At 59.9% G+C, this 25,892-nt stretch overlaps 2 protein-coding genes across 9 annotated transcripts in view; one reads left to right on the top strand and one right to left on the bottom strand.

Annotated features, from left to right (window-relative positions):
• Positions 1–11,627, top strand: part of SGSM3 (small G protein signaling modulator 3) — a 48,822-nt gene extending 37,195 nt beyond the window's left edge. For 2 of the 5 annotated variants that reach the window (XM_029954727.1, XM_029954726.1), the window contains exons 3-23: positions 23–108; positions 575–638; positions 2,657–2,865; positions 2,943–3,050; positions 3,907–4,050; positions 4,284–4,479; positions 4,831–4,976; positions 5,233–5,457; positions 5,840–5,894; positions 6,118–6,245; positions 6,358–6,513; positions 6,676–6,730; positions 6,853–6,902; positions 7,061–7,213; positions 7,382–7,452; positions 7,569–7,617; positions 7,693–7,778; positions 8,460–8,582; positions 8,691–8,751; positions 9,587–9,700; positions 11,073–11,627. In XM_029954727.1, the coding sequence (XP_029810587.1) occupies positions 23–108; positions 575–638; positions 2,657–2,865; positions 2,943–3,050; positions 3,907–4,050; positions 4,284–4,479; positions 4,831–4,976; positions 5,233–5,457; positions 5,840–5,894; positions 6,118–6,245; positions 6,358–6,513; positions 6,676–6,730; positions 6,853–6,902; positions 7,061–7,213; positions 7,382–7,452; positions 7,569–7,617; positions 7,693–7,778; positions 8,460–8,582; positions 8,691–8,751; positions 9,587–9,700; positions 11,073–11,102 (2,309 nt within the window). In that variant the 3' untranslated portion in view covers positions 11,103–11,627. Of the gene's footprint in view, positions 1–22; positions 109–574; positions 639–2,656; positions 2,866–2,942; positions 3,051–3,906; positions 4,051–4,283; positions 4,480–4,830; positions 4,977–5,232; positions 5,458–5,839; positions 5,895–6,117; positions 6,246–6,357; positions 6,514–6,675; positions 6,731–6,852; positions 6,903–7,060; positions 7,214–7,381; positions 7,453–7,568; positions 7,618–7,692; positions 7,779–8,459; positions 8,583–8,690; positions 8,752–9,000; positions 9,565–9,586; positions 9,701–11,072 lie in introns of those variants that run through there. The other 3 variants (XM_029954730.1, XM_029954729.1, XM_029954728.1) reach the window with 3 other exon arrangements.
• Positions 9,702–25,892, bottom strand: part of MRTFA (myocardin related transcription factor A) — a 97,548-nt gene continuing 81,357 nt past the window's right edge. For 2 of the 4 annotated variants that reach the window (XM_029954725.1, XM_029954724.1), the window contains 9 exons: positions 24,494–24,655; positions 20,619–20,794; positions 19,983–20,114; positions 18,342–18,595; positions 17,991–18,162; positions 15,887–16,891; positions 14,776–14,928; positions 14,400–14,460; positions 9,702–11,107 (listed from right to left, as the gene is read on the bottom strand). In XM_029954725.1, coding sequence (XP_029810585.1) covers positions 10,590–11,107; positions 14,400–14,460; positions 14,776–14,928; positions 15,887–16,891; positions 17,991–18,162; positions 18,342–18,595; positions 19,983–20,114; positions 20,619–20,794; positions 24,494–24,655 — 2,633 coding nt within the window. In that variant the 3' untranslated portion in view covers positions 9,702–10,589. Of the gene's footprint in view, positions 11,108–14,399; positions 14,461–14,766; positions 14,929–15,886; positions 16,892–17,990; positions 18,163–18,341; positions 18,596–19,982; positions 20,115–20,618; positions 20,795–24,493; positions 24,656–25,892 lie in introns of all 4 variants that reach the window. The other 2 variants (XM_029954723.1, XM_029954722.1) reach the window with 1 other exon arrangement.

The following is a 25,892-nucleotide window of genomic DNA, read 5'->3' as shown; positions in this document are numbered from 1 at the left end:
TCCTGGTCCTCCTCGATTTTAGGAAGCCATACACCTGCTGCCAGTGGCCCCTTCTCAGCCCTGACTCCGAGCATGTGGCCCCAGGAGATCTTGGCCAGGTCCGCGCAGGTACAGTTCTGCTCCCTGGCTGCGGCGCCAAAGGGAACCTCCTGTGTCAGACTTCCTGGGGGTGGCAGCCACGCCCCTGGGATCACACAGGCTCAGAAGCCACCATCAGGCACAGCCTCTGAGCTCTGAGTCCTGTGGGAATCAGCCCTTAGGCTGGGGGACAAGTGGCATGGCACTGTGTGCCCAGTATTACCAGGGTGAGTAAACGCGTAGACTCTGTGTCTTACCTTGATCTTAACCATCTTTGACCTCTGAGGAGAACAAGGAGATTGCTAGGCCTGTTTGAGAGGGTGGTGGCCCCCGTAGCTGAGTGATGACCACAGAGGCTTCGAGGAAGGGTGGCCCTCAGTCTGAGCCTTGAATGCCAGTAGAATTTCAACTGGCAGCAATGTAGGGTGGCATTTTCCAGAATTTGTGGTGCCAGACTTGTGGCCAGACAACCGACTCTTCCTCATTGTGGTTCTAGAAGGAAGAGTCAGTGGAGCAGCCGGAGTTCTACGACGAGTTCGGTTTCCGCGTGGACAAGGAAGGTAGGACGGAGCCCCGCAGTGAGATCTTGCCGGTGCGGGCGGCTCGCCGACGGCTGGGACCCAGGCTCTGCCTGCTCCCGAGTGGACTCAGCTCCATGCTGTTAGAAGTATATGGAAGCCTCTGCTTTTTAAAATTCAGATTAATTTTATTGATCTTCACATATGATAACAAAAGCAATAATGTTCATTTAGTGAAGTTGAAAAACACAGAAAAGTATAAAGATTAAAACAAATTAACTCATAATCCCACAACCTAGAGATATTTTGCTGATATTTTAGTTTGGTCTTTTCCTGGTTGTGTGTATGTGTGTCTTTATTCATAACTAAAATTATGTCATCTCTACATTTTGTATATTGCTCATATAGCATCTCTTCTGTTAAGACCTCTTTATTTTTTTAAAGTTTATTTATTTGTGATAGAGAGAGAGAGTGTGCGAGCAGGGAGGGGGCAGAGAGAGGGAGAGAAAGAATCCTAAGCAGGTTCTGAGTTGTCAACGCAGAGCCTGATGCAGGGCTCACACCCACGAACTGTGGGATCATGACCTGAGCCAAAATCAAGAGTCATAGGCTCAACTGACTGAGCCACCCAAGTGTCCCAGGACCGCTTTAACAGCGTGCTTTTCAGTGGCTGAATCATATGCCATTATAATGGATTTTATAACTACTCTTCTGTTAGTGGGCCCTAGGCCATTCCCACTGTTTTCCAGTCTGTATACGCCTGCTGGTCCCCAGACGGGCTGTCTGGAAGGCCTTCTGCCTGAACCCAGGCCAGCACTGGCCGTGCAGGAGTTTACTGGGCTGAGACTGGTCTTCTTCAGGCCTATCCCACTTCTGACACGAGTTTTCCTCATTCGCTAGTTTGCAGGCACATACTTGGAAGTTAAAAGCCGGGCCTGTGAGGAACACAGGGACCTCTCTAGCATAATGGAAATGACAGGGACCACATTAAGACATTCGTTTATTGATGCTCACCAAAGTGTTGACTTTAAATTTGTGCACTTTGCTGTATGAATGTAAATTCTGGAATGGTGAAGTTTTGGAAAGCTGAGGCTGAGGGCGAGGCCTTAGGCTAAGGACAAGGCTCTCTGAGGCCGACGTGCCCTGTGTTGCCTGGTGGCCACAGGAGCCTTGTCGGTGTTCACCAAGCTGTCCACCCTCCACTGCTGCCTCTCCCGTGCCTGGATCAAAACCAGAGGTGATCTTGGCCTTGTGAAGTTCCCAGGCAGTAAACAAACACATACTGGGGGCAAGAAGAGCTGTGAAAATATCCAGGGCTGTGGAGAAAAGGGGAGGTGATGAAGGAGGCTTCTCCAAGGGAGACGTCTGGCTGGGGGCTAGGAGGAAGTGAGGCAGTGAGCATGGCTGGGGGCGGGAGTAAGGACAGAGCCCCTGAGCTGCCGGTGGGTTTGGTGAGGAATAGCTGGAGCCGAGGGAGCAAGAGGAGAGGGAGGTAGGCAGTGAGGACAGAAGGGCCGGCCAGGCTGGGGAGACATGGTCACCGAACCTCGTGACCCCTCTCGTCTGAGCGAGCAGAGTGACGTGGTCCAACTGGTGTCTGAGAAGGGGCGCTCTCATGCTAAACACCTTTAGAAGGGCAGGGGTGGAACCAGGCGAGTGAGAAGGCCGTACGGTGACCCAGGTGGAAGTCGATGGCTTAGTCAAGAGCCGTCGTCAGGGGTGGTAGGAGTGAAGCGGTGAGAACCTGCCAACAGGGTCTGCCTGGGGGTTGAAGGTGGGGGGCAGGTGGAGCTGGAGCCAGAGGGGCTTCTGAGCTCTCAGCTGAGCATCTGGAGAATGGAGACGGGGGTCTGTGGGTCTGGGAGGGACTGGCCAGGGGCAGGTTTGGGGGAGCAGTCAGAGAGCTCATGCTTGCTCATTGGGATGCCTGCAGGACATGCACCCGGAGCCACAGGAAGCCGTTGGAAATGTGGCTCTGGATTTCAGAGATCTGGGCACCGGACCTAAAGCCCAGGGCCTGCCTCTGCTCACCACTACCTCCCCGGGCTCTCTCCTGGCAGACGGTGCCAATCCCGGTTCCGGCAAGCCGCCGGCTGCGTCTCTCATGGAGGACCCTCCACAGAGGCTGCGCTGGCAGGCCCACCTGGAGTTCACCCATAACCACGACGTGGGGGACCTCACCTGGGACAAGATTGCCATCTCTCTGCCCCGCTCCGAGAAGCTTCGCTCCCTGGTGCTGGCTGGCATCCCGCACAGCATGAGGCCACAGGTGAGGCTGCGAGGCAGCTGTAGGGGCCCACAGGTGTTCAGGTGTCCCACTGAATACTCATGGCGGCTCCCCCTCAGCTGTGGATGCGGCTCTCCGGGGCCCTGCAGAAGAAGAGGAATTCCGAGCTGTCCTACCGAGAGATGGTGAAGAACAGCTCCAATGATGAGACCATTGCTGCCAAGCAGGTGAGGCTGGGACAGCACTGGGGCCCCTTCAGAAAGTGCTTTCTGGTCCGCAGCTGCACGTGGGCCTGCAGGCAGGCGGTAAGCTGCTGGGGTTGTGGGGACCCGCCCTGGCTGTCTGTCCTTGGCAGGGGTGGCCCAGGAGAGCAGGCTGCCAGGCAGTGGCCCTTCCACCCACAGACATGTGTCTGGAGCAAGCCCGAGCTTCCTGGGTTCTTGTAGGCAGAAGGGACAGTTGTCAAAAAGATGACCAAACCTGGGTGCACATTAGGGTCACCTGGAGATTTTTTATTTTTTACAACTTTATTTTTGAGAGAGAGTGTGCAAACATGCATGCACACACACACATGCACGTATGCGTGCTCAGGGGAAAGGCAGAGGGAGGGAGAAAGAATCCTGAGCAGGCTCCACACCATGAGCACGGAGCCCAATGCGGGGCTCCCATGAACTCTGAGCGAGATCACGACCTGAGCCTAAATCAAGAGTCGGACGCTTTACCGACAGAGCCACCCAGGGGCCCCTCACCTGGAGATTAATATAGATTCCCGGCGTCATTCCAGGTATTCTCATCCTGTAATTCTGGCTTGAAGCCCAGGGATCTGTAATTGTATATTTCTGTAAGTCCCCCCGGTGACTCTGGCAGGATCGGCTACACACTGGCAGAGCTCTGATCCTGAAGGAGCACATAAACTTTGACCCAGAGCTTTAGGCATCCTCATTTTGGGTGAGAAGCCTGCCTGGGGTTTGTCTGGCCCGGAGGTCTCCCAGCTTCCCTCACAGGGTGTGCCTTAGGTGTCACCAGGGTGGAGGGTGCGGGCCTGCATCTTACGAGGGCTTGTTGTGGGTGGGCTGCCGGCAGATCGAGAAGGACCTGCTCCGTACCATGCCCAGCAACGCCTGCTTTGCCAGCGTGAGCAGCATCGGCGTGCCCCGCCTGCGCAGGGTTCTGCGTGCACTGGCCTGGCTCTACCCAGAGATTGGCTACTGCCAGGGCACAGGCATGGTGAGCACAGCCCAGAAGGCGGGGGTGTCCCCGCACTGGCAAACAGTGCCATCCTGGGCAGCAGGACGGGTGGTGGAGCGGGGGGGAGCCTGGAGGGCTGGGGCTGCCAAGTATGTTGCTTCCAACCCTGAGGAGAGCACGTGGTCTATGCTGGGACCCCCCCCAGGGCGGGTGCCGCCTCTAATTTACATGGAGACCTGGGTAGAGGCCCCTTGTCCCCCTGCCCTGGCCAGGTGGCTGCCTGCCTCCTGCTGTTCCTGGAGGAGGAGGACGCTTTCTGGATGATGTGCGCCATCATCGAGGACCTGCTCCCTGCCTCCTACTTCAGCACCACTCTGCTGGGGGTCCAGACAGACCAGCGGGTCCTGCGCCACTTTATTGTCCAGTACCTGCCTCGCTTGGACAAGTTGCTCCAGGAGCATGACATCGGTAAGGGCTGGCACCCACCCTCTTCTCTGGGGTCGGGGATCCTGCGACTCCCACTCAGATATCACAAGTCTGAGGCCACTGGACACAGCCAGCAGGGGATAGGACAGCAAGGGAGGAGGAAAGGCGCCCACCTGGCAATGGCCGAGCCCTGAGCTCAGCACAGTCTCTATTGTGCTTTTTCTCCGACAGCCTGTCCCATCCCTCCCCTTGGAGCGGGCAAGGCTCTTGCTGTTCTCTGGGGGCTACCCTCCAGCTTCTCCCCAGCCTGTGTGCCTGGAACGCGCCCCCTTTCAGGCTGTCCCACTGGCTGTCCCTGGTCCCACGCACGGGGGCTCCTGTCTGTGTCCACAGAGCTGTCCCTGATCACGCTGCACTGGTTCCTCACGGCCTTCGCCAGCGTGGTGCACATCAGGCTGCTGCTGCGCCTCTGGGACCTGTTTTTCTACGAGGGCTCCCTGGTGCTGTTCCAGACCACGCTGGGCATGCTGCGGCTCAAGGTGCTGCTTCGGCCCGTCCCCGCTGGGGCTGGACGCAGATGCCCTGGCACCCCTCCTCTGGGGCCGAGTGGGGTTCAGCCTTCAGCTTCCTACAGCCTGAGCACGGTCCCTACTGAGAGGTCCATGGTGGGGCTGGCTCTCCCGGGGGCCCAGAACTCCTGGTGTTCCGCCTGAGGACAGTGATCAGGATCAGCTCGCCGGCATGGCGTTTGGTATTGATGCCCCTTCCTCCCACTCCTTCCCTCGTATGGCTCAGGAGGAGGAGCTGATCCAGTCCGAGAACTCGGCCTCCATCTTCAACACGCTGTCAGACATCCCTTCGCAGATTGAGGATGCGGAGCTGCTGCTGGGGGAGGCCATGCGGCTGGCAGGCTCCCTCACTGACGTGGCCGTGGAGACGCAGCGCCGCAAGCACCTGGCCTACCTCATTGCAGACCAGGGCCAGCTCCTAGGGACCAGTGCCACCAGCAACCTCTCGCAGGTGGGCCCATGAGGAAGGAGGCCCTACCTCACCCCTAGCCTGGGGGTCCTTGAGGAAACCTAAAGTGAGAGAGGCTGCAGGGAAGCCACCAGCCCTCCCTTTCTCTGCTGCCCCGTCCCCAGGCCAGCACCAGGCCCAGTCAGACCACAGCTGTGGAATGACCCACTGACCTTGGCCTTCTGTGCATCTCTGCTGTGACCTGCTGTTTGGGTGTAGGGCAGACCCAGCTTTGAACAGACTGCATTTCTGACGCTCAGAGCTGGCCACAGAGGCCATTGCAGATGAGGTGACACAAGTGAGATGTCAGCCTCAGGAGGAGCGCTGTTAGTTTCCACCACCCCAGCCACCGCACTGACCCGCTGACCCACCTTCCTGCCTGCAGGTTGTGCGGCGCAGGGCCCAGCGGAGGAAGTCTGGCATCACCTCCCTGCTCTTTGGTGAGTACTGCCATGGCCGCTGGCACTAGGCTGGGTTCAGTGGCTCCTTTCCCACCTACAAGTTCCAGCTCATGGCTCCCCGTGCCCCAGTAGGGCGGGGGTGGGGGTATAGACCAGGAGGCAGCTGTCCTCAGAACCCCACATGGACTTTGAGCATCCTTGGGGTTGGGGAGGTGGGTACTGGCCAGGGGCCATGACTACTAGAGCTCACTGGGGCTCCCAGGGGAGGATGACCTGGAGGCGCTCAAGGCCAAGAACATCAAGCAGACGGAACTGGTGGCAGACCTCCGGGAAGCCATCCTGCGTGTCGCACGTCATTTCCAATGCACAGACCCCAAAAACTGTAGTGTGGTGAGTTGTGGGCTCGACTTGGGGGCTCTCCCGCCCCGGCCCCATCCTGAGGTGGTGGAGACTCTGGCGAGGAGGCAGCTCCCCTCAGCGGACCTTTCTGCTGCTTGGGCAGGAGCTGAGCCCGGACTACAGCATGGAGAGCCACCAGCGGGACCATGAGAATTACGTGGCGTGCTCACGTAGCCACCGGCGCCGAGCCAAGGCCCTGCTGGACTTCGAGCGACATGATGACGATGAGCTGGGCTTCCGCAAGAACGACATCATCACGGTGCGTGGGCACGTAGGCGCATCTTCAGCTAGAGGTGGGGAGCCTGGCAGTGGGGAGCGGGTGACCCTGGGCCGCAGGGCCCTGTCCCTGCTCCACCCACATGGCTGTAGGCACGGGGCCTGGGCAAGCTTTGCTTCCTCTCCCTCTCCGCCTCCCATGCAGATCATCTCTCAGAAGGACGAGCACTGCTGGGTCGGGGAGCTGAACGGCCTGAGAGGTGAGGCCTCCCTGGAGGAGGGGTGGGCCGGGCTGTCGCCCCCCGGCCTCAGCAGGAGCTGGGCATCCTCAGCACGCGAGCCTGGCCTCACACGGCCCCACGGGGCCCTGCTTCTCCCACAGGCTGGTTTCCAGCCAAGTTTGTGGAAGTCCTGGATGAACGGAGCAAAGAGGTAAGAGCGTGCATAAGGCACGGCGGCCCCTGGGAGCTGCCGCCGCCGCCGCCTCAACTCTGGTGTGTGCTGGCCGGTGGCAGCAGCAGTGAGGACGGGGAGGGGTGGCTGGCCACAGGCGTTGGACTGGGGCCTCAGACCCTGTCCCCCACCGTCAGTACTCCATCGCGGGGGACGATGCTGTGACAGAGGGGGTCACGGACCTGGTTCGAGGGACCCTCTGCCCAGCTCTCAAGGCCCTATTTGAACATGGGCTGAAGAAGCCATCCCTGCTTGGGGGTGCCTGCCACCCTTGGCTGTTCATCGAGGAGGTAAGTCGGCTGGACCCATGTCCCTGACTGTCCTTTTCCTTGAGCCCTTCCTTGGGCCCTGTAGAGCTGGCCCAAGAACTCACAGGGTGGCAGTGTGTGCTTGGTCGGACCCTGTGGCTTTGATCTGGTACCTATCCTGGTGTCCCTTACATTCACCTTGACCCCCAGGCAGCAGGCCGGGAGGTGGAGAGAGACTTTGACTCGGTGTATTCACGCCTGGTGCTGTGTAAGACATACAGGTAACAGGCCCAGCCGTCCTGCCCAGTGTCCCCCTGGCAGGGTCTCCCGGCGGCCCCCACGGTGGGAGGGGCGTAGCCGGGCCCTGCATGCGGCGCAGCTCTGGCTCCTCCCTCAGGTTGGATGAAGATGGCAAAGTCCTGACCCCGGAGGAGCTGCTCTACCGGGTAAGCGGGTGGAGGTGGGAGAGGCCTCCTGGGTCGGCAGCCGGAGCCGCCTGAGTGACTGCTGGGCCCTTGCAGGCCGTGCAGTCTGTGAACGTGACCCATGACGCTGCACATGCACAAATGGACGTCAAGCTCCGTTCCCTCATCTGCGTGGGACTCAAGTGAGTATCTGCTCACTGCGGGCCAGTGACCGTCCTGTCAGACGAGTGGTAGCCCGGTCCACAGCCTGTGGGGTGGCAGGGCGCCTGTGAGCTGGACAGAGAGGCAGCCGGGCTGACTCCCAAAGGCCTTCCTCAAGTGCGAGACCGGCCACCATTTTGTGGGCTGGGGAAGCCACAGACTTCAGCAAGGTGACCTGTGAGGGGGCTCACCAGAAACGAGGCCACCACAGCCAACTAGGGAGGGGGCACCTGCCTGAGGGTGAGGCCCAGAGCTGGGCCAGGGTGAGTGTGGTTTCTAGATTTGCCACTTGGCAGAGGGGACAACCTCCATGCTGTTGTGACCCAGGGCAGAGTGGGAGGAGGGGTGGTTTGTGGACAAGCTCAGGAGGAGGCTGGGGGCTTCACCTTCGCTCCAGGGCTGACCAGCAGGGCTGAGGCCCCTGTGTGGTAGGTGTGGCGGAGTCTTATGCAGAGGGAAGGAGCCGGGACAGGGCTAAGGGGAGTGAGGACCAAGGGGACAGGGGCCTTGGGGACGGTGAGCCCGAGTCTTAGTGTGGAGGAGCCAGAGCCAGGCTGCTCTCAGAGACCAGGCTGGGAGTGAAGGCGCAGTCACCCGGTAAGGTCACAGAGTGCAGGGAGAGCAGCTAGGGTCAGCGTCCCACTCTTGCCCATTGTCCCCAGCGAGCAGGTCTTGCACCTGTGGCTGGAGGTGCTCTGCTCCAGCCTGCCTACCGTGGAGAAGTGGTACCAGCCCTGGTCTTTCCTGCGCAGCCCTGGTTGGGTGCAGATCAAGTGTGAGCTCCGGTGAGGCCCCGCCCCGCAGGCAGGCCCTCTGGCCTGGGATGGGAGAGGTGGGGGCAGAGCGGACCTGCGGGAGACTGACCGCCTCCCCGCTCCCTTCCTCACCTCCAGCGTTCTCTGCTGCTTCGCCTTCAGCCTCTCCCAGGACTGGGAACTGCCTGTGAAGAGAGAGGTAGGTGGTTGCGGTCAGTCCTCAGCCCCACAGCCTGCCTTCCCCTCTGGGGGCTGCCTGGGGTGGGGTGGGCCAGGCGGCTGTGCTGGCAGGTTGCCCTGAAGCTTCCTGGCTGGCTGGTTGAGGCAGGGCCCCAAGTGCCGGCATCACCCACGCGAACCACTCTGGCCCCGGCCACCTTGGGTCTTCCTTGCTGTGGCTCTAGCATCCCTGTTGTGCGCCCATGACGGGGACTGTCCCTGTGTGCAGGAGGAGAAGAAGCCACTGAAGGAGGGTGTTCAGGACATGCTGGTGAAGCACCACCTCTTCAGCTGGGACATAGACGGGTGATGCTCCTCCCACGGTGGCTGTCGAGCCCACACCTCCCCCAGCCTCCTGGCTACTGAGCAGCCCCCTCCTCCAGCAAGCAGAGAACAGCATGGTCCTGGCCAGTCGTGGGCCTACTCTGGGATGGGGTCTGAGGTGGCCCAGGCCCATTTTAAGCTGCGGGGACAAGGGAAGGACACACGAGCTCTGGCCAGGCACCACGACACTGCGGGGTACCACCTGGGCGCACACAGGAGTGTCACCGGAGGACAGTGGGAGGCAGGAGCCGAAGGCGGGGCTTGGCCTATTTTTCCCAGTGCCTAGGGGAGGGCTCTGCACAGGCATTTAGAGGCCCCAGGCCCCGATTTCACAGTTTGTACCGACCAAACACCTTGTGAGGAGGTGGAGAGCCAGCTCTGTTGTGTCAGTTTTTGCTCAGGAAGGGGATGGGGTGGCCAGAGGCTCCTTGGCCTCTTTGGTTTGTAAATAAAGTGTGTCTTTGGGAAATCACCTCCTGTATTCTGTCCAGCCAGGGCCAAAGAGCTGTATGTCCAACGTTCTGTCCTTCCTGGAATCGTCTATAAAGCCTAGGACCCAGCCATACCACCCACTTCTTCCGTGGATTGAACAAAAATGGACCAAAGTCAGTGTTTTTGTTTTTATTTTTTAAAAAAAAGTCCACACAGCTTCCCCCTCTGTCCCGGCACTGGTTTGGTGACTCCATCCCTATCCCCTTAATGACAGTGACAGGCCAGAAGGGGGGCTGGCCCCCTCCCCCCATCTCCCATCCCAGGGCCATGGTGGCTGCAGTGAGGCAGAGGGACGGAATGTGGGCAGGTGGCTAGGAAGCACCTCTGCCCTCGTGGCACTAGTGTGGAGCAGGACACAGGTGGGGCACAGGCGGTGGCAGGGTGTCTACATGTCAAACACGTGTGATGGGGCTGAAGAAGGCTGCGGCCAGCCCCAGGAGCGGTGGTCTCCAGGCCCTTCTGTATTGTGCACAGGAAGGGAGGGAGCGCCCAGCCACCTCCCAGCCCCCAAAAATATACGTGTATATATATATGTATGGCGATATAGAATATAGAGGTATATACACCTGTACAGAAAACCGTTAAATGGCAAGGGGCTCCCCTCCCAGAAGCCTGGGACCCTGGGGTTGGCATCACGGGGAATGGGGAGGTAGAGGCCCAGCTAGTTTCTTCCCTCCCAGGGAAAGGGGACTAGCAGGAAGGAAATTCACCCTGGGCCTCGCCTGCCTGAGCAAACTGCAGCCAGACTGCACCTCTGACCTCACAAAAGGAGGCCAATAGAACAGCCCTGGCCTGTCTAGGCCTCCTAAACTCCGGGGATAGACCAAAGCTGCTCCTTGGCAGCTTGGTGAGCCTGAGCCAGGCGGTGGCACGGCCCCCCGGGGCAGGGAAAGCAGGGCCTATGATTGTCAGGACTCACGACCACAAAGAGGCGGGATCAGGCTGAGCGCGCCGAGCTCCCCAACTTCCAGTCCCTCCAGTCCTGGCCCTGCAGCCCGAGAGCTACAAGCAGGAATCCCAGTGGAGCTGCAAGTCGTGACCATCGAGGAAGTCCGTGGAGAAGAGGCTGGGGGCGGTGGTGCTGAGCGGGGCCAGGCTGAGCACGGGGCCGCCCGACGACAGCTCCAGCCAGTCCATGCTGTCCAGGTGGCCATCAGCCAGGTCCAGGCCCACGCTGCCGGGCTCAGGGGCAAAGTGCAATTCCGAGGTGTCCATGGGTGAGGGGGGGTGGTCCAGGATGGCAGAGCTGCTCAGCATCTGGCTGTGGAGGTCATCAATGAGGGAGAGGGGCTCTGGCCCCTCGTGCCCGCCGGTCAGCAGGGGCAGCCCCGTGCTGCTCTCCAGGAAGTCCTCCAGGCGCCCAGGGAGGGAAGGTGAGCCAGAGGGGGGCGGCGCGGCCTGGGGGAGCTCGGTGGAGGGTGAGGACGGCGCGGCCAGGGGCGACCCGCAGGTTGCTGCTGAGGGCGCCTTCTCTTTCCCTGGCAGGGATGGGGGTGGCTCCTTGAAATCTGCTGAGATTTCTGCCAAACAAGAAAGTGAATGACGTCAGAGACAGGCCTGAGCAGGACCTGAAGGCGGCCACACTCTACACCACATACGAAAGTGAACTCCAGATGGGCGGAAGGTCTAAAGTCAGGAGCTTAGACGACAAAACTCTTAGAGGAAAATGGGAAGTCTTCGTTGGATTCGGTAATGATCTCTTGGTCGTGACACCAAAAACACAGGCGGCGACAAGCATACATACATTGGACCATGTAAGAATGTAAAACGTGTGTGTACTGAAGGACAGCATCGAGAGAAAAGACGATCCATGGAAGGGAGGAACTACTCACATACCATGTATCCGATGGGTCACACCCAGAATGAAGAACTGCAACTCACCCAACGGAAGAAAGGACAAAGGACTCCACAAATCTGCAAGTGACCCGTAATGACAGGAAAGATGCTCACCCTCATCAGTCATCAAATGCAAACCAAAACTATCAGAAGATACCACCAAAGGGCACCTGGGTGGCTCAGTTTTAGTTTAAGCGTCCAACTCTTGATTTTGGTTCAGGTCATGATCTCACGGCTCATGAGATTGAGGCCCATGTTGGGCTCTGCGTTCTCAGCACAGAGCCTGCTTGGAATTCTTTCTCTCCTTCTCTCAGAATAAATAAATAAACTTGAAAAAAAGATAAGCACCTCACACTAAGCCAGCTATTAATTTTTAAAAAAACCGAAAGTGCCGGTGAGGACGTAGAGCAATTCAATCCCTGTGCGTGGCAGGTGTGAATGAAAGTGGTGCAGCCGCTGCGGAAAGCCGTGCATGCTAGTGTGCCAGTGCTCACGGCAGCGGTGCTCATGACGGCCAAAGGCGGAAACCCCTCCCGTGTCCGGCTGTGGACGAGCAGAGGAGCACACGTGTGTTCTGTCCCTACGGGGGCCTATCGTTCGGCCATAGAAAGGAAGGATGTTCTGACACCTGCTATGACACGGATGAACCTCGAGGGCATTCTGCCACGGAAGCAAGCCAGAAACCAGAGGACAAAATACTATACGATTCCACTCACACGAGGTCCCTAGAATAGGCAAATTCAGAGCCAGAAAAGAGAACAGAGGTTACCAGGGTCCGGCGGGGGAGGGGGAGGAAGGGGAGGAGGAGTTACCGTCTTCTGGGAAACGAGTCAGTATAGGATGTCAAGAAACATCTACAGATGATGGTGATGGTTGTACAACACTGAAAATACTTAATGCCACTGAACTGTACATTAAATTTTTAGAATGGGAAATTTTTTGTATTTAACCACAAAAAAAAAAGCCCTGCAGAAACCAGGCTTGCTCCTAGCCCTCTAGGCCCTCTCCCCCATCCCCTCTGGGCACACTGATCTCCCCAAGCTCAGTCTCCCCAGCTGCTACCACGGGGGCTGTCGCTGGCCCCACCCGCCCCATCCAAATGCCTCCTCTGGGCATCTGTGTCAAGGCTCTGGCAAGTTGTGGGTTTCTTGGGTGGCAGGCAGCATCCCCAGCTCCCTTTCTCTGCTACGGCTCAAGGCCTGGCCGCCTCCCTCTCTGCTTCGGGCACAATCTCGGTTTTTCCAGGGAGCCTCAGCCCTCCCAGGACTCCCCCTGTCTGGGCCCAGGCCTCTGTTCTGGGCTCTAGTCCAGCCTCCAACTGCCTGCGAGCAGTGCCCGGCCCAGCAGCCTCAGTGCCACCTGCGCTCGTTAGCGCTGTACCTCAGGCCCCACTGCAGACTCCGGAACCGTGGAGGCTCCCAGCAATCAGTGGCCTTGGAGGCAACAATGGCTATTAAGCTCTGTGGGGTTTCTTTTGGAGATAAAATTCACCATTTTATTTAGTTTTAAAAGATAAGACCTTTTAAGTAATCTCTATGTCCTGCATGAGGTTCCGACTCACAATCCCAAGAGTCGCATGCTCCGCACAGACTGAGCCAGCCAGGTACCCCCACAATTCACCATTTTAAAGCGTACAATTCCACGGCCAAGCTCCCGCTTGACCTGTACCATCACGCTAGCCCTCTCCCTACCGCCATCACTAAAGCCCTCGGAGAACCTCCACACGCTCGCCCAGTCCCCGCCGGGCGCGGACCCCTCCTGACCCTCCTCTCCCGCCCTGTGCCCTCCCTGCAAACGAGGCTGGCTCTCTGCTCCCTTTGCAGGAAACCGTCTGTAGAGAGTTCTCCAGACTAGCTGGCTTCTCCATCCCCAGGCCCTTGCCTGTGGTCCCACTGCAGAGCCCCGGCTGAGGTCACCACTGGCCACCACGATGCTAACCCTTTGACGAGATCTCAGTCCCTGTCTCCCCTGACTGCCCAGTGACAGCCCTGCACTTTAGGACTTCATCTTGAAGGTGCTTCCCACTCTGCCCACGGCCAAACGTCATCTGCTCGTGCCCCTGGTTCTGCCTCCTCCTCCTCTCTGCTCACCCAATCTCATGGCTCTGAGCGTCAATCCGGTGACAGCTCCCAGTGCCTGCTTCACGTGACTGACTCCTCTGCCTGGCGGTCTCGGGACAGATCTGAGCCTGACAGGCTGCACTGATGCACCCCCAATGCAGTCCCACAGCTGCACCCTGGGAACTCAGGCTGAACCCTCCTTGCCCTCATCCACGGCTGCTCCCCGGTCATCCCGCCACATGCCGAGTCTGTGGGGAAATCAGCTGGCTCTCTCAAACATACCCAGACTCCGGTCCCTCTCCACTTCCCCGCTGTGGCCTGGCGCCTGGACCCCCACAGCTGCCTCCTGCCTCTGCCCTGCCGGCAGGAACAGCCCTCCACTCGACTTCCCCCAGAGCCCAAGCCCTTCGGCCCTGTGCCTGAGGGCTCGAGGTCTGTGCGGACCTGCACCTCTCCCTCCTGCGCTCAGGCCACTCCTCCAACACCCCTGGCCTCGGTGCCCCCCAGGGCCCTCAACAAGGCCAACCGAGCTGCTCCCACGCACCTCAGTCCCTCCCTCCTTCCCCAGCTTTTCATAATACTTCCTCCTCACATGTGATAGAATTTACTCATCTACAATGCCTCTCCTCACACTACACTGTGCAAAGGCTGTTCTGCTCATCACTGCACCCCATGCCGCGGGACAGTGCCCAGCACACAGTGGGTGCGTGAGGGCTGCACCCCCCAACTGGTTCTTGCCCGAGGAGATGGGATGTGTCTCAGCTGTTGCTACATGCAAACGATGAGGCCTTTCGTCCACTGAGTGTTCCTTCGGTAACTAAACAAAAACCAATAAATCAAGCACCCAGGACTGAAAACAACGTATGGAGAAAGGAGAAGGTTGGCTGGGGAGGCAGCTCAGGAGTTTGGGGTTTACCTCCACTCTGAATAAGAATGTCAAACAGGTCATCCATCTGCTGGCTGGAGGAACCATTTTCCTGTGAAACAAAAATAGCAAAAAAACAAAAAACAAGATGACAGTCTAGAACTGGAGGCCCCCAGCCTGGCTCAGGACAGAGCCCCTTCCTTCTGCCCTTGAGCCAGAAGCCAAACCTGCAAAGTCCACCTGCCTGTGCTCAGGCTCCCAGAGCTCACTCATTCTGGCCCCCCCCCCCCACGGGCCCTGTAAGCCCCCCTCGGACCCTCTAACACCCACTCCGCCTGTCCCCACCCTCCAGCTGGGGACCGCAGGAGCCCAGCCTGCAGCCCATGCAGCCGCCCACCCTGGCCAGGCCCCGGTCTACCTTCTTCACCTGCTGTCTGGGCTGCTGGCTCACGGCTTCCTCATAGCCAGGGGGCTCCTTCTTCAGCAGGGAACTGGGGGTCCCAAAGAGAGGCTGTGATGGGTGCTCTAGGTCCATCTGGGCTGGCGGGCCAGGGGCTGGAGAAGCAGGCTGGGACACGGGCTGGAGAGGAGCACAGTGAGAGCCGGTGGTTGGCATGAGGGAATTAGGCCCGGGGTCCTGCAGTCCAGGAGGGCAAGGCAGGAGGCGTCCACCTTCTAGGCCAGGACAACTTGTTAGCCGCACCGGCTTTTAGGAAGCCTGGATGGAAGCTACTGGGAAAGGACAGGGGATGGGGGACCGGCAGGAGCCCCCGGCAGGTACCTGGGTGGAGGAGGGGCGGCGGCTATGGGAGCCAAAGCCTCTGACCTTGCAGAGAGTGGGGTAGGCATGAGGCCACTGGCTGCGTGGGTCTGGTACCAGCCACATGGGAAAGGGAGGGCTCTGGGCTCGTTCACCCTCTCCTCCTTCTGCCTGCGGCTGCTCAGGGGCCCTGGTCTCCCATCCTGAGGTGCCTCGTTCCTGTCACCGTCCTCTTCACCCTGGAGCTCTGCAGGGCTGAGAAGCCACACACAGCCTAAAAGCAGCCTTACCTTTGGACCAGGCAGGGTGGAGGATCTGGGCTGTGCGGGTGGCCGCAGCAGGGAGCGAGCTGCTGGGACCGCTTGGTGAGGGACAGCGGGCCTCTCTGGGGGTATGGGAGGGGAGTGGCGCTGGCACCAGGCTTGGCCTCTCCCAGGCGGCGGCTTCCCTGACCCTCACAGGGACCTGTCCCACCGCCACAGAGCAGAGGCAGGCATGGGCCCTGGCCTGGGTGGGGGCTGCCCAGGTCCAGAGGTGGGCAGTCCCTGATGGCTCCACCCTCGTGGCTATGAGGTCCTGGGTAGCCCCCTTAAGCTTCCAAAGTCTCAGTACCCGTCCTTGGCGACATGAGAATGGCAACCCCTCATTTCAGAGGATTGAGTGCAAGTTTAAGGGAAGCCAGCCCAGCCTGCCCATCCACGGGGCGCCTGGTAAATGGGGCCGGCACTGCAGCATCTTCCCCGTCTCCCACAGCCACTGCCCGCCTCCACCCAGGTACCTGCTGGGGGCTCCCACCGGCCAGGCCGGGGCTGTCCGCATTCTTATTGGTCACGGTGAGGACAAGGTGGGTCCCTGTGGAGTCGGTGATGAGGGTGGGAGGTGTGACCCCCCTGAGGACGCTGGGGGCCTGTGGGCCCAGAAGCAGCTGGGGAGCAGGGACTGGCTCAGGCTCCGGCAGCACGGCTTCCTGCTTCACCACCACGGCTGGGGGCACCAGGGGACAAGTGTCTGCGTGGTTGGCAGTGGGGGCCGCCAGGCTGGGGCTGAAAGGGTGCGCGGGACCCGGGGGCTGCCGGCTCAGCTGGCAGCTGGAGAAGCTGTTTTCCTGCTTCACTGGGGTGCTGAGGGGGGCGGGGGCGGGGCCGGGCTGCTGCGCCCGCTTCTCCTGCTCCAGCTGCAGCCTCAGCCACTCCACGAGCTGCTGTTTCTGGCGCAGCATGCGGGTCAGCTCCTCTATCTGCTTGTCCTTTTCCTGCAGCATCTGGTCCTTGTCACGCCCCTCCAGCTCGGCCCGCACCCCAGGGCTCCGGCAGCAGGACCCGGCCCGGGGGCCCTCCTCCTTCACAAGGATCTGTAGCGGTGAGGCCTGCAGGGTGAGCTGGGTCAGTGGCGATGTCACCATCTCTCCAAATGTGTCCCCGGGTGTGGAGTTCTCATCGCCCGTGCTGAGCAGGGAGCGCTCTGAGGGGGTGGGAGACACGGGGGGCGTAGAGCCCGTGCTGCCGAATTTCACCACTCCGTTACCAGCCACCGTGGCCACCACCACCTCCGCCGGGGCCAGGCCCGCTGCCACCAGAGCAGGCCCCGTGCTTAGCCGGGCGGCCGGGAAGGCAACCACCACCTCACCAGCCTTGGGCAGGATGGAGGGGGCAGCAGGGCCCTTGGGGGCTCCTGGGGCAGGGCTGACTTGTTCCTGGTATGCACGCAGGCGCTCAATCAGGTCTGTCTTGGTGCCCGAGACGGGCAGTGACCGCAGCTTTAGTTCCTGCTTTAGCTCCGCCACCTGCAAGGGGCAGAGAGTCAGGGCAGCAGAGCGACAGGAGAACCGGGTCCAGGCAGGAGGACAGCCAGGGAGGTGGGAAGGATGAGCTTTCTGTCCATTAGGATTCACTCATCTGGGTCCTGCTGGTGCTTCAGATACAGGAGCCCCCGCCCCTCCCACAGCCTGGAGGGTGAGGGGGTGTGTCCTGGGCCCAGCCTCCTCCATCTGGGCATGATGGCCCCTCAACTGTCCCCAGCCCCAGCGCAGTACCTGGTGCTCAATTAAATACTTAATTGAACCAACTGGATTTTACAGGTGAGAAAACAGCTCACAAAAGTAAAATAACTTCAAGATAAGAGCAAGCAAGCAGCAGAGTTAGATGTTAAATCCAGGCCTGATGGACGCTGGAGCCTGTGCCTAGCTGCCCACACGGAGGCCCATCTTTCTGGGGTCAGATCATGACTCAGGACAGGCTGGTCTGCTTCTGAGGACACACTCTCCAGGGACAGTTGGTCTGTTCTACCTTCTGATCAGGGAAGAAGAGACAGGCCAGGCCCTGGGCATGACCCACCCTCTGAGGCCCCAGGATATGAGTAGGGTCTACGTCCCAAGCCCCAAACTCTTTTCCCAGGCACATGGACTACTTGTGTGCAGCAAATTCAGTGGGGCGCTCATGGACAAAGTAGAAAAGGTAGGGAATTAAAGTCGACAGCCCCACATCTGAATCCTGGCTCCGCCACGGGCCAGGTGTGAGACCTCAGACAAGCCCCTCTGCCTTCAACATGTTCACATGCTCACCCTGAAGCGGGGGGGCAGTCCCTATTTCTCATGCCACACGGCAAAGGCCAAGGAAGAAAAGACATAAAAAGGCTTGGGAGGCCCCAAGGCCCAACATAGACGCTGGCTGCCATAGTTAATGGTAAGGACTGTGATGACGAGGCAGATGGCACGGGTGACCAGGGCCAGGCAAGCCTTGGAGTTAAGTTCCAAGGGCCTCTGTTGGAGAAGCCCAGAGTCTGGAGCTCGGCTCTGTCCACCATGGCAGTGGGGCTCACACCGGCTGCTTCCCCCACACAGAAACCCTAGGCCAGGCCCCAGCAGGAAGGTCTCGCCCACCTACCTTCATGTCATCCAGGTTGGCAGGCAGGGCTCCCGGCTTGCCAGCCAGCGAGGTGCTGCTCTGACGTGCCAACCCACTGGGCCCGGGAGCACCTGAGCTGGAGCTGCTACTGGTGGCGGAGAGGCTGCGTATTGGGGGGGCCCCACTGCTTCCCAGAGCCTCACCTGCGGGCCTGAGAAGGAAACGTGGACATGAGAACCTGGCCGGCCTTGGGACAGAGATAGGTGTGGGGCATGAGGATCCAGAACAAAGCCTCCTTAAGGATCTGGGGTTCACCCACGACAGGCCTGGCCTTGGCCAGTCAGGGTGCCCACGGGGTAGGGGTGATGGTGGTGCCGAGCGGGCTCCTACTTTGGCGGGGCGGGCAGGATGGTCTGGTAGTTGTAGTGCTGCTGCTGCTGCTGGTTGAGGATCTGGAGCTGCAGGAAGAGCTGCTGCTGCTGCAGGATCTTGGCGTAGGAGGAGTCCATGGGGGGCGCCCCCTTGTCCTGCTTTTGGTCCGGGGGGATGTACTGGTGATACTTGAGCTTCTTCACCTTTGGCTTCAGCTCCTTGGCTTTCTTGCTGCGCTGTGACTTCTCACTGGCAGACTTGGGTTGGCTTTGCTGAGGGCAAAGGAGACAGAGGGCGCCATCAGGGGGCAGCATTGGGCTTCTGCGAAGGCCCTGTCTGCTCCCCCACTACCGGACCGCAGCCCCGCACGAGCAGCGGCCTCATCAGTGCCCACAAGTGTGCCAGGGAGGGGGCCGGGCACAGCCCCTCTTTCTTAAAAGAGCTTCTAGCCTGGAGAGAAATCAACCAAATGCAGACGTCACAATGACCTCCAGCTAAGAGTAAACATGACAAAGTATGAACAGCTGGAGGATGGAGCTCACGGCCTCCACATCACGTACTGTATGAGATGCACACAGGGCTGGGAGCCAGCCCACAAAGGCTCAGGCATTCCCCAGACAAGAGGACGGGGAGACAAAGAGATCTACGATATTCTTTCAAATGTGTAGTGGACAAAGAAAGGCACCCATTGTGTGATAAGGAACAGGCCTAACGTGGATTTCTGGGGGGAAAAACTCTGACATCTAGGCTGCCAGGAACAGACCGCAGAGGTAAAGAAAGGGCTCCCGGAAGAATGAACAGCCCGGGCACTGGGACCCTAGCAGGGCGGCTCACTGCCTCCTCGGGGATGGGGAAGCCACACGCTTGAAACTTTCTGCCAGCAGCAGGGCCTAGGCAGGCAGGGGTGGAGGGCCCGCAAACAAAAAGGTGGCAGCCAGAGGCACAGCAAGGGCTGGGCTCCGGCGAGGGAATGGGAACCCGGATGGCTCCCAGGCTGGGAGCAGCAGCGGAGGCACATGGCTGGCTACGGGCCAGGGCAGGGTGTGTGTCAGGGGGCAGAAGCTGGGGGAGGAGAGAGGGAGAAGCGTGTGGGGCTGGAAGGCAGGGAAGCTGCCCGGTGGGAGTAGGGGTGCTGGCGTGGAGAGGCGGCAGTCTGGAGCTAAGTTCCGGAGACCCTGAAGTAGGGGCTCTGCGGGGCAGGGAGGACGGACCCTCTCATAGGCTGCTGAGCTACATGAACCTCAGTGCCCGGCATAGTGTCCCCCACACCAAGGTCCCCAGCGGGCGTCTTGGGGACTGGTGGTCAGCCTTGTCCCCAGACATGTTAGGTCACGTTTTGGAGGAGGAGAATAAAAAATGCCCTGCGGTGCCTGGCCAGCTCGGTCGATGGAGTATGCAACTCTTAACCTTGGGGTCGTGGGTTCAAGCCCCATGTTGGGTGTAGTAGGGATTACTTAAAATCTTAAAACAACTCGTGTGACCCTGGGCCCATCATTTCACTTCTCAGTTTTGTCACTCCTAGAGCAGACTTCGATGGCTGCCTCGTGGGGGGGTGTCAGTGGACCGGAGGGGTTGGGTTGGGTGTGTTTTCATGCGCAGGGCAGAAGAGCCCCTGTGCTCCGGAAGCTGCCCTCCCCTCCCTTATTAAGGGACCTGTACCTTAATAAGCGTCGGCGTAGGCTTGGCAGGGGGGGCTGGGGTTCCACTGGTGAGGCTGGGAGGCAGAGGAGGCTGCTCTGCCAGGAAAAGTGTTTCTCCAGAATCCGGGCCCAACGAGAGCTGAGACACCACCTGGGAGAGAAAGGGCTGGAGGTGAGGCCAGCCTCCCTTTCCCGCCGCCCAGCGGGCGCGGCCGACGTCAGGCAGTGGTGCAGCCCAGCCCCGCCCAGAGGCCGCCACAGGCATCTCCTCCAGCACCATCATGGCAGGGGGCCAGTGGTGGGCAAGAGTGTGTGTCCAGGGGCAGGGCTGAGGGAACTGGAACAGCAGGCACAGAGGGCAGTGGAAAGGGGGAGAAGCGGCTGTTCTGACTGGACGCAGGAACCCACCAGGGAGGCTCGGCAATCTCGCCGCAGTGCAGCCCCAGCCCGGGACTGCAGGCTGATGAAGGTTGGCCAAAGTGGGGCCCGCCGCCATCTCCCCCACTCCCCACCACCAGGACTCAGGCAGCCAGCGGCACCCCCGGCTTCCCACCCCCCCCCCACATCTGGCCTAGGCGAGACCTCACCCTGGGTAGTTCCAGCTGGTCTGGGGCCCTGGGGGAGCAGGGAAAGCACCCCACACAGGTCAGCTCACCTGAGTGGGGGACAGAGTGGTGGCACTGGGTGGTGGCTCGCTGACTCGGGCTTCCAAGGGGGATGGTGCCGAGCCCTGGGACTCATGGCTGGCAGGCTGCTCGGGGGATAAGGCATCGCTGCTGTCCTCATCGAAGGAAGAGCTGTCTGCTACCTTCGGGTAATTCACCTGGCCCACTGAAAGCCAAAGCCACTGTAAGAGTCCACCCCCCGCACCCACGAACGGGAAGGGGGGCTATCCCGACAAGGTGCCAGCCCTAGCCCCCCACCCCTCCACCCCCCAGTGAGGCCGACAGCAGAAAGACTAGCAGCTGACCTGCCTCTGGGTCCAAAAGAGCTCCAGGAGAGCGACTCATGAGCACCCCGAAACACAGGCAAGAAGAGTGCTGGCTCCTAAGCTATCAAGCGCTCCCTTGGAGCGCTTTTGCCTCTTCACTGTGTCCAGCCCCCAAAGTCAAGTCCTACTCTCCCTCCCTCCAGCCTGCAGCCTCCTTTATCTCATGTCTCTGCTGTTAACTCTTCTCTTCCCCCAGAGGCTTGTGGACCCCGCAGTGAGGGCTCCTGCCCTGGGCTGCCTCAACCTCCTGAAGGGCAGGCTCAGGCTAAGGGCCTCCTGGAAAAGGCACACCTGCTTGCACAGGTGAAACAGGATCACCAGAAGTACAGTGACTTCCCTTGAGTGGCCAGAGACCCAAGACCAGGCAGCAGCAGCCACCAGAAGAAACGCCCCCTGCTGGCTAGCACTGCCCCGCCCCCTGGTCAGGGCCCCTGACAGCCTCGAGTGCTCCTGGCCCTGGGGCCAGGGTGTGAGGGAGAAGTTCGGGGAGCAGGAGCCTAGTGGGGACATCCCAGGACACAAAAGTTAGGAGTCAGGTAGACATTTCACGTAATTCACATCACACCACCCCTCGGTGCTGCTGGGGGAAGAGGTTCTGCACTGGTGTGCCGTTCACACGGCAGGGCCTGAGGCAGTGGTCAGGGCGGGGGTGAGCTGCCGGGCACGCCTGGGGTGGGAAGACCACAGATAGGGAACGAGAGCAAACCAGTAACTCTCCCAGCAGACTCTTCCTCTCGGGCCACCACCCAAGGCTCTCTGCTCCCCTGGGGCCAGGGAAGGATGTACCGGAGCTGCCCGCCCCCGTCCTCCAGCAAGGCTGGCTCGAACACTCCCTCTCACTTGCCCGGGTGGGGGCCACACGTGCAGCACACGGGGGAATCGAGCCCCATTACTGTCGTGCACCTCAGGTCAGTCACACATCTAGATTTCTCCCACCGTCTCCTCCTCCCAGCAAGGGGACGGGCCATGGGACCAGAGGCTGGAATCCAGGATGGAGGAGCTTTGGCCTCACCCCCGGGGACAGTCCAAGCAGAGGGAGTGGCTGGCCACGCTAGGGAAGCCCAGTGACCAGTGTGGGCCAGGTGCAGGGTGTGGAGAGACAAGAGTCCCTGCCCTCTGAGTTTGGTCCAGCTGCCTCTGCTGGTGGGAAACACAGATGCTGAGGAGAGGCTCGGGGAGGACTTCTCGGAAGAGAGGTCTCGACATGAACCTTACAGATCAGCCGGGGGTGACCTGGAGGAGGGGGGGGTGTGTCAGCACACGGGAGGTGGCCGTGGGGAGTGTGTGGGGAAGACAGTGGGAGGTCAGCCTCTGCCGGGCCCCTGCCAGGCCCCCCGTCCACAGCAGGCCTCAGGCCTGCCGGGGCTCCCTCTCCACTCTCCACAGCCAGCTTCTCCTCCCCCCGCCCCCCTCCCCCACAGACCTGGCCCGAGTCTCTCCCCTCCCGGCCTCCAATCTCCTCCTCTGACTCCTTCCTCTCTGCCACAAACCTGCACTGATCTCTCCCAACTTCAGACTCACTCCCAGCCTGCCACCTCCCTCGCCCTTTCTTCTCCACTGGCCTCTTGAACAAATGGCCTGCCTTTGCCATCAACACTTCCTTACCACCTACTCACTCCCCAACCCACACGATCTGGCTTCTGCTGGCAAATGCTCCTTTGTCTCAAGTCACCCCTGGTGATTACTTGCTTGTCAAACTAGACCACCCCGTCCTTAAACAAGCTCTGCCCCACCACGCCGGCAGGCCACGACCCATGTTATCCCTCCTGCCTGGAGTGTCCTCCTGTGATTCTCCATTTGGCAAAGGTGGACTCCAAATGTGTCATACTGTCCGTGACGGCTCTCCGGGCCTCACGCCCGTGCCCGTCGCTGAGCAGAGCCCCTCACGGCCCATCTCTCACTGCGCCTGACCCACCATTACCCTACGTCATCCATGACAGCAACCGTCCTGGGGGCCGTGGCGAACGAGACCACTGACAGCAGCAGCCCTGCAGTGAGGCTCCCCAGACGCCAAAGACTACGCAGGGCCCTTTGTATCCATCACCGTCCGGGGGCCTGCAAACTGTCCCGCAAGCCAGGTGACTTGGCTGCTGGGTCGCAGGACCACAGCCTTCTTCGTGCGCAGCGCTGGCAACTGACCAGGAGCCAGACTCAGAAATCGTCTGTTCATACATCAGTGTCCTCTCAGCGTCCTGAATCCTTGGAGGGCAGTGTCATCTTTTGTTCATCTCTGTAAACTGCAGGACTTTACACAGCCTAGGCACAATGCCAACTCTCAGATTTCACCCAGCTGGAGAGCCCAGAACTGACTGTTGACTAAACACAGGCCTGAAATTAGGGGCTGTGTGGAATCTGGGGAGGACCGGGTAGGAGAACACGGAGATGGGGCGGGGGGGCAAATGCCAGGGCGAAGCAGTGAACTAGGAGGCCACTGGTACCAAACGGCAAGGGGCTGCTGGGGCCCCGGGTGTGCCGCCCCCGGCACGCTGGCCGCCTCCCGCACAGTCAGACCACTGTCCGCAGGGCAGACGAAGCCCCAGGAAACCAAAGTCTCCTCTGACCCGGGGTTCAGGGCCCAACCCGGTCTGCCCAAAAGATCTAACTCCTTGTAACGAAGGGAGCAGTTGCTCCCCTCCCCCTGGTGGCACAGCTGCCTTCTAGGGGCAGGGACGCACGGTCTTGCCCAGGACCAGTCTCGGGCCCACTGTAGCCAAGAAGCCACGTCTGTGCTAACAATCACCAATAAAGGAATCCCGTCTGAACACCTGCCCGTGGCACACGAGGCCCTGGCATGTCCTGGACGCTGCCCACCTCCCACCTCCCGTCTCGACAGCCCGTTGTCCAGCTCCACACCCACGATGCTCCTCGCCTTGCACAGCTCTCCTCCCCTGGAGCACCTCCCTCCCCAAATACACTTTTAATTCCTACTCGTCCTGCAGCCTCAGACTTGGCCACTTCCGGCACCACAGCCCACTGTCAGGGTCGGGCTGGGGACCCTCCAGTGTGCCCAGCGCAGCCAGTGCTCTCTCCAGCACAGTTTCTGCCTGTCGGCCTGCCAGCGTCTGCTCCAAGGCCTGAGCTCCGTAAGGGCGAGCGGCAGCTCGGCCCTGTGGGGCTGCGGTGCCAGCACCCAGCACACACCTCCAGAGTCGGTCAGTATTTGCGGAGTGAAGTGTCTATGCAAAGTGCCGCGCTCTGAGGAGAGACTGCACGGAGAAAAAGATGGTACGGCACAGATTTCTAAGTCCTGGCATCTCTGTAGGTTCAGACCCAGCCACCCTGACGTCCAGCCACCCTGTGGGAGAGGACCAAGCCTCTGAGTGTGCAGAGATGAAGGTGGACAGAGGCGCCTCTGTTGTTCTGGCGTGACCCGTGAGGCCGCTGGCACTGCCCCAACCTAACACGGCCTGTTTCTTGGGCCCTCACACTCTGCACCTCAGTTCCCAAGTCAAAGCAGGAATCAAACAGCAAGAAACCCTGAGCCCCATCCTTCTGCGTCTGGCCTGCATGTCCACACAGGGTGGCTGGGGCTTGCTCACCAATGATGGCTTCTTTCAGGCTCGACTCCACAGGCAGGATGTTCTTCTCCACCAGCTCCATAGGGCCCGGTCTCTGTGCAATCTTCTCGTTGAGGTCATCCGCCAATCTGGCTCTCTTCAGCTTCAGCTGCTTGGCCTGGAGGGAAGGCTCCGCCGAGGTCTCTGCCCGTGGGAGAGAATGGAGTGCAGGAGGATATAGGAATGGGCCTGGCTCTACCCTGGGAGCTCCAGAGCAGCTCTCCTGCCCTCTGGGGAAGGAGCAGAAGCCATCAGGATGCAGAGAGTGTCCCAGGCAGAGAAGGGAGGCCCGGCCTGAAGTTGTACGTGAACACAAGAAGGGGGCCCAGACTGCAGACAGAGCGTGGGCACACCCAGCAAAGGTCACCGGGCACAGGGCGCTACAGAGCCGAAAGCACAGCAGATGATGGAGTGTGCCTCACTCTCCCTCACACTTTGAGTTACAGGCAATTCAGCCCCTGCCCTGGGTCTCAGCATCTCTGTCAACATAATGTGGGCCTCTGACTAAGAAAAGTTCCTATCCAACCCCAAAGTGGGCTCAAAACTGAACAACGGGGCGCCTGGGTGGTTCAGTCGGTTGAGCATCTAACTCTTGATGTTGCCTCAAGTCATGATCCCGAGCCATGGGATCAAGACCCGAGTTGGGCTCCACTCTGAGCGTGAAGCCTGATTAAGATTCTCTCTCTGTGGGGCGCCTGGATGGCTCAGTTAGTTGAGTGTCATGATCTCGCAGTTTATGAGCTCAAGCCCCACAAGGGCTTGCTGCAGTCAGCGTGGAGCCCGCTTCAGAGCCTCTGACCCTGCCTCTCTCTGACCCTCCCCCACTCATACTCTCTCAAAAATAAATAAAATATTAAAAAAAACCATTCTCTCTGGGGGTCTGGGTGGCTCAGTCAGGTAAGCCTCCGACTCAATTTCAGCTCAGGTCATGATCTCATGATTCGTGAGTTTGAGCCCTGCACTGGGGAGTGCAGAGCCTGCTTGGGATCCAATCTCTCTGCACCTCTCTCCACCTCTTCCCTGCTCTCTCTCAAAATAAATAAACTTAAAAAAAAAGGATGGCACTGGTTCTTTAAAAAATTCTCTCTCTCCTCCTCTGCTCCCTCCCTTGCTCCCGTGCATGCGTGCGCTTTCTCAAATAAATACATACATACAGAACAACAACAAAAAAGGACTGAGTCAGAGTGTTGTCAGCGGCCCAAACTGGTCCTTCACTAGAGTGTGGAAAGGAGTGTGTGCCACACCTGGCGTGGGCCCGCTGTGCCACGGGGCCCCGAGTGACTGCTGAATGAAGGCACGAGTGAATGAGTGGAGGGGAACAGGCGGTAACTGCATCTTCAGAAGACTCTGGGGAACAGGCCTCACACCACGGGGCGACAGG

The sequence above is a fragment of the Suricata suricatta genome, chromosome 10 (assembly GCF_006229205.1).
Source record: "Suricata suricatta isolate VVHF042 chromosome 10, meerkat_22Aug2017_6uvM2_HiC, whole genome shotgun sequence".
Taxonomy (NCBI): domain Eukaryota; kingdom Metazoa; phylum Chordata; class Mammalia; order Carnivora; family Herpestidae; genus Suricata; species Suricata suricatta.
This window is presented reverse-complemented; position numbering and strand designations above follow the sequence as displayed.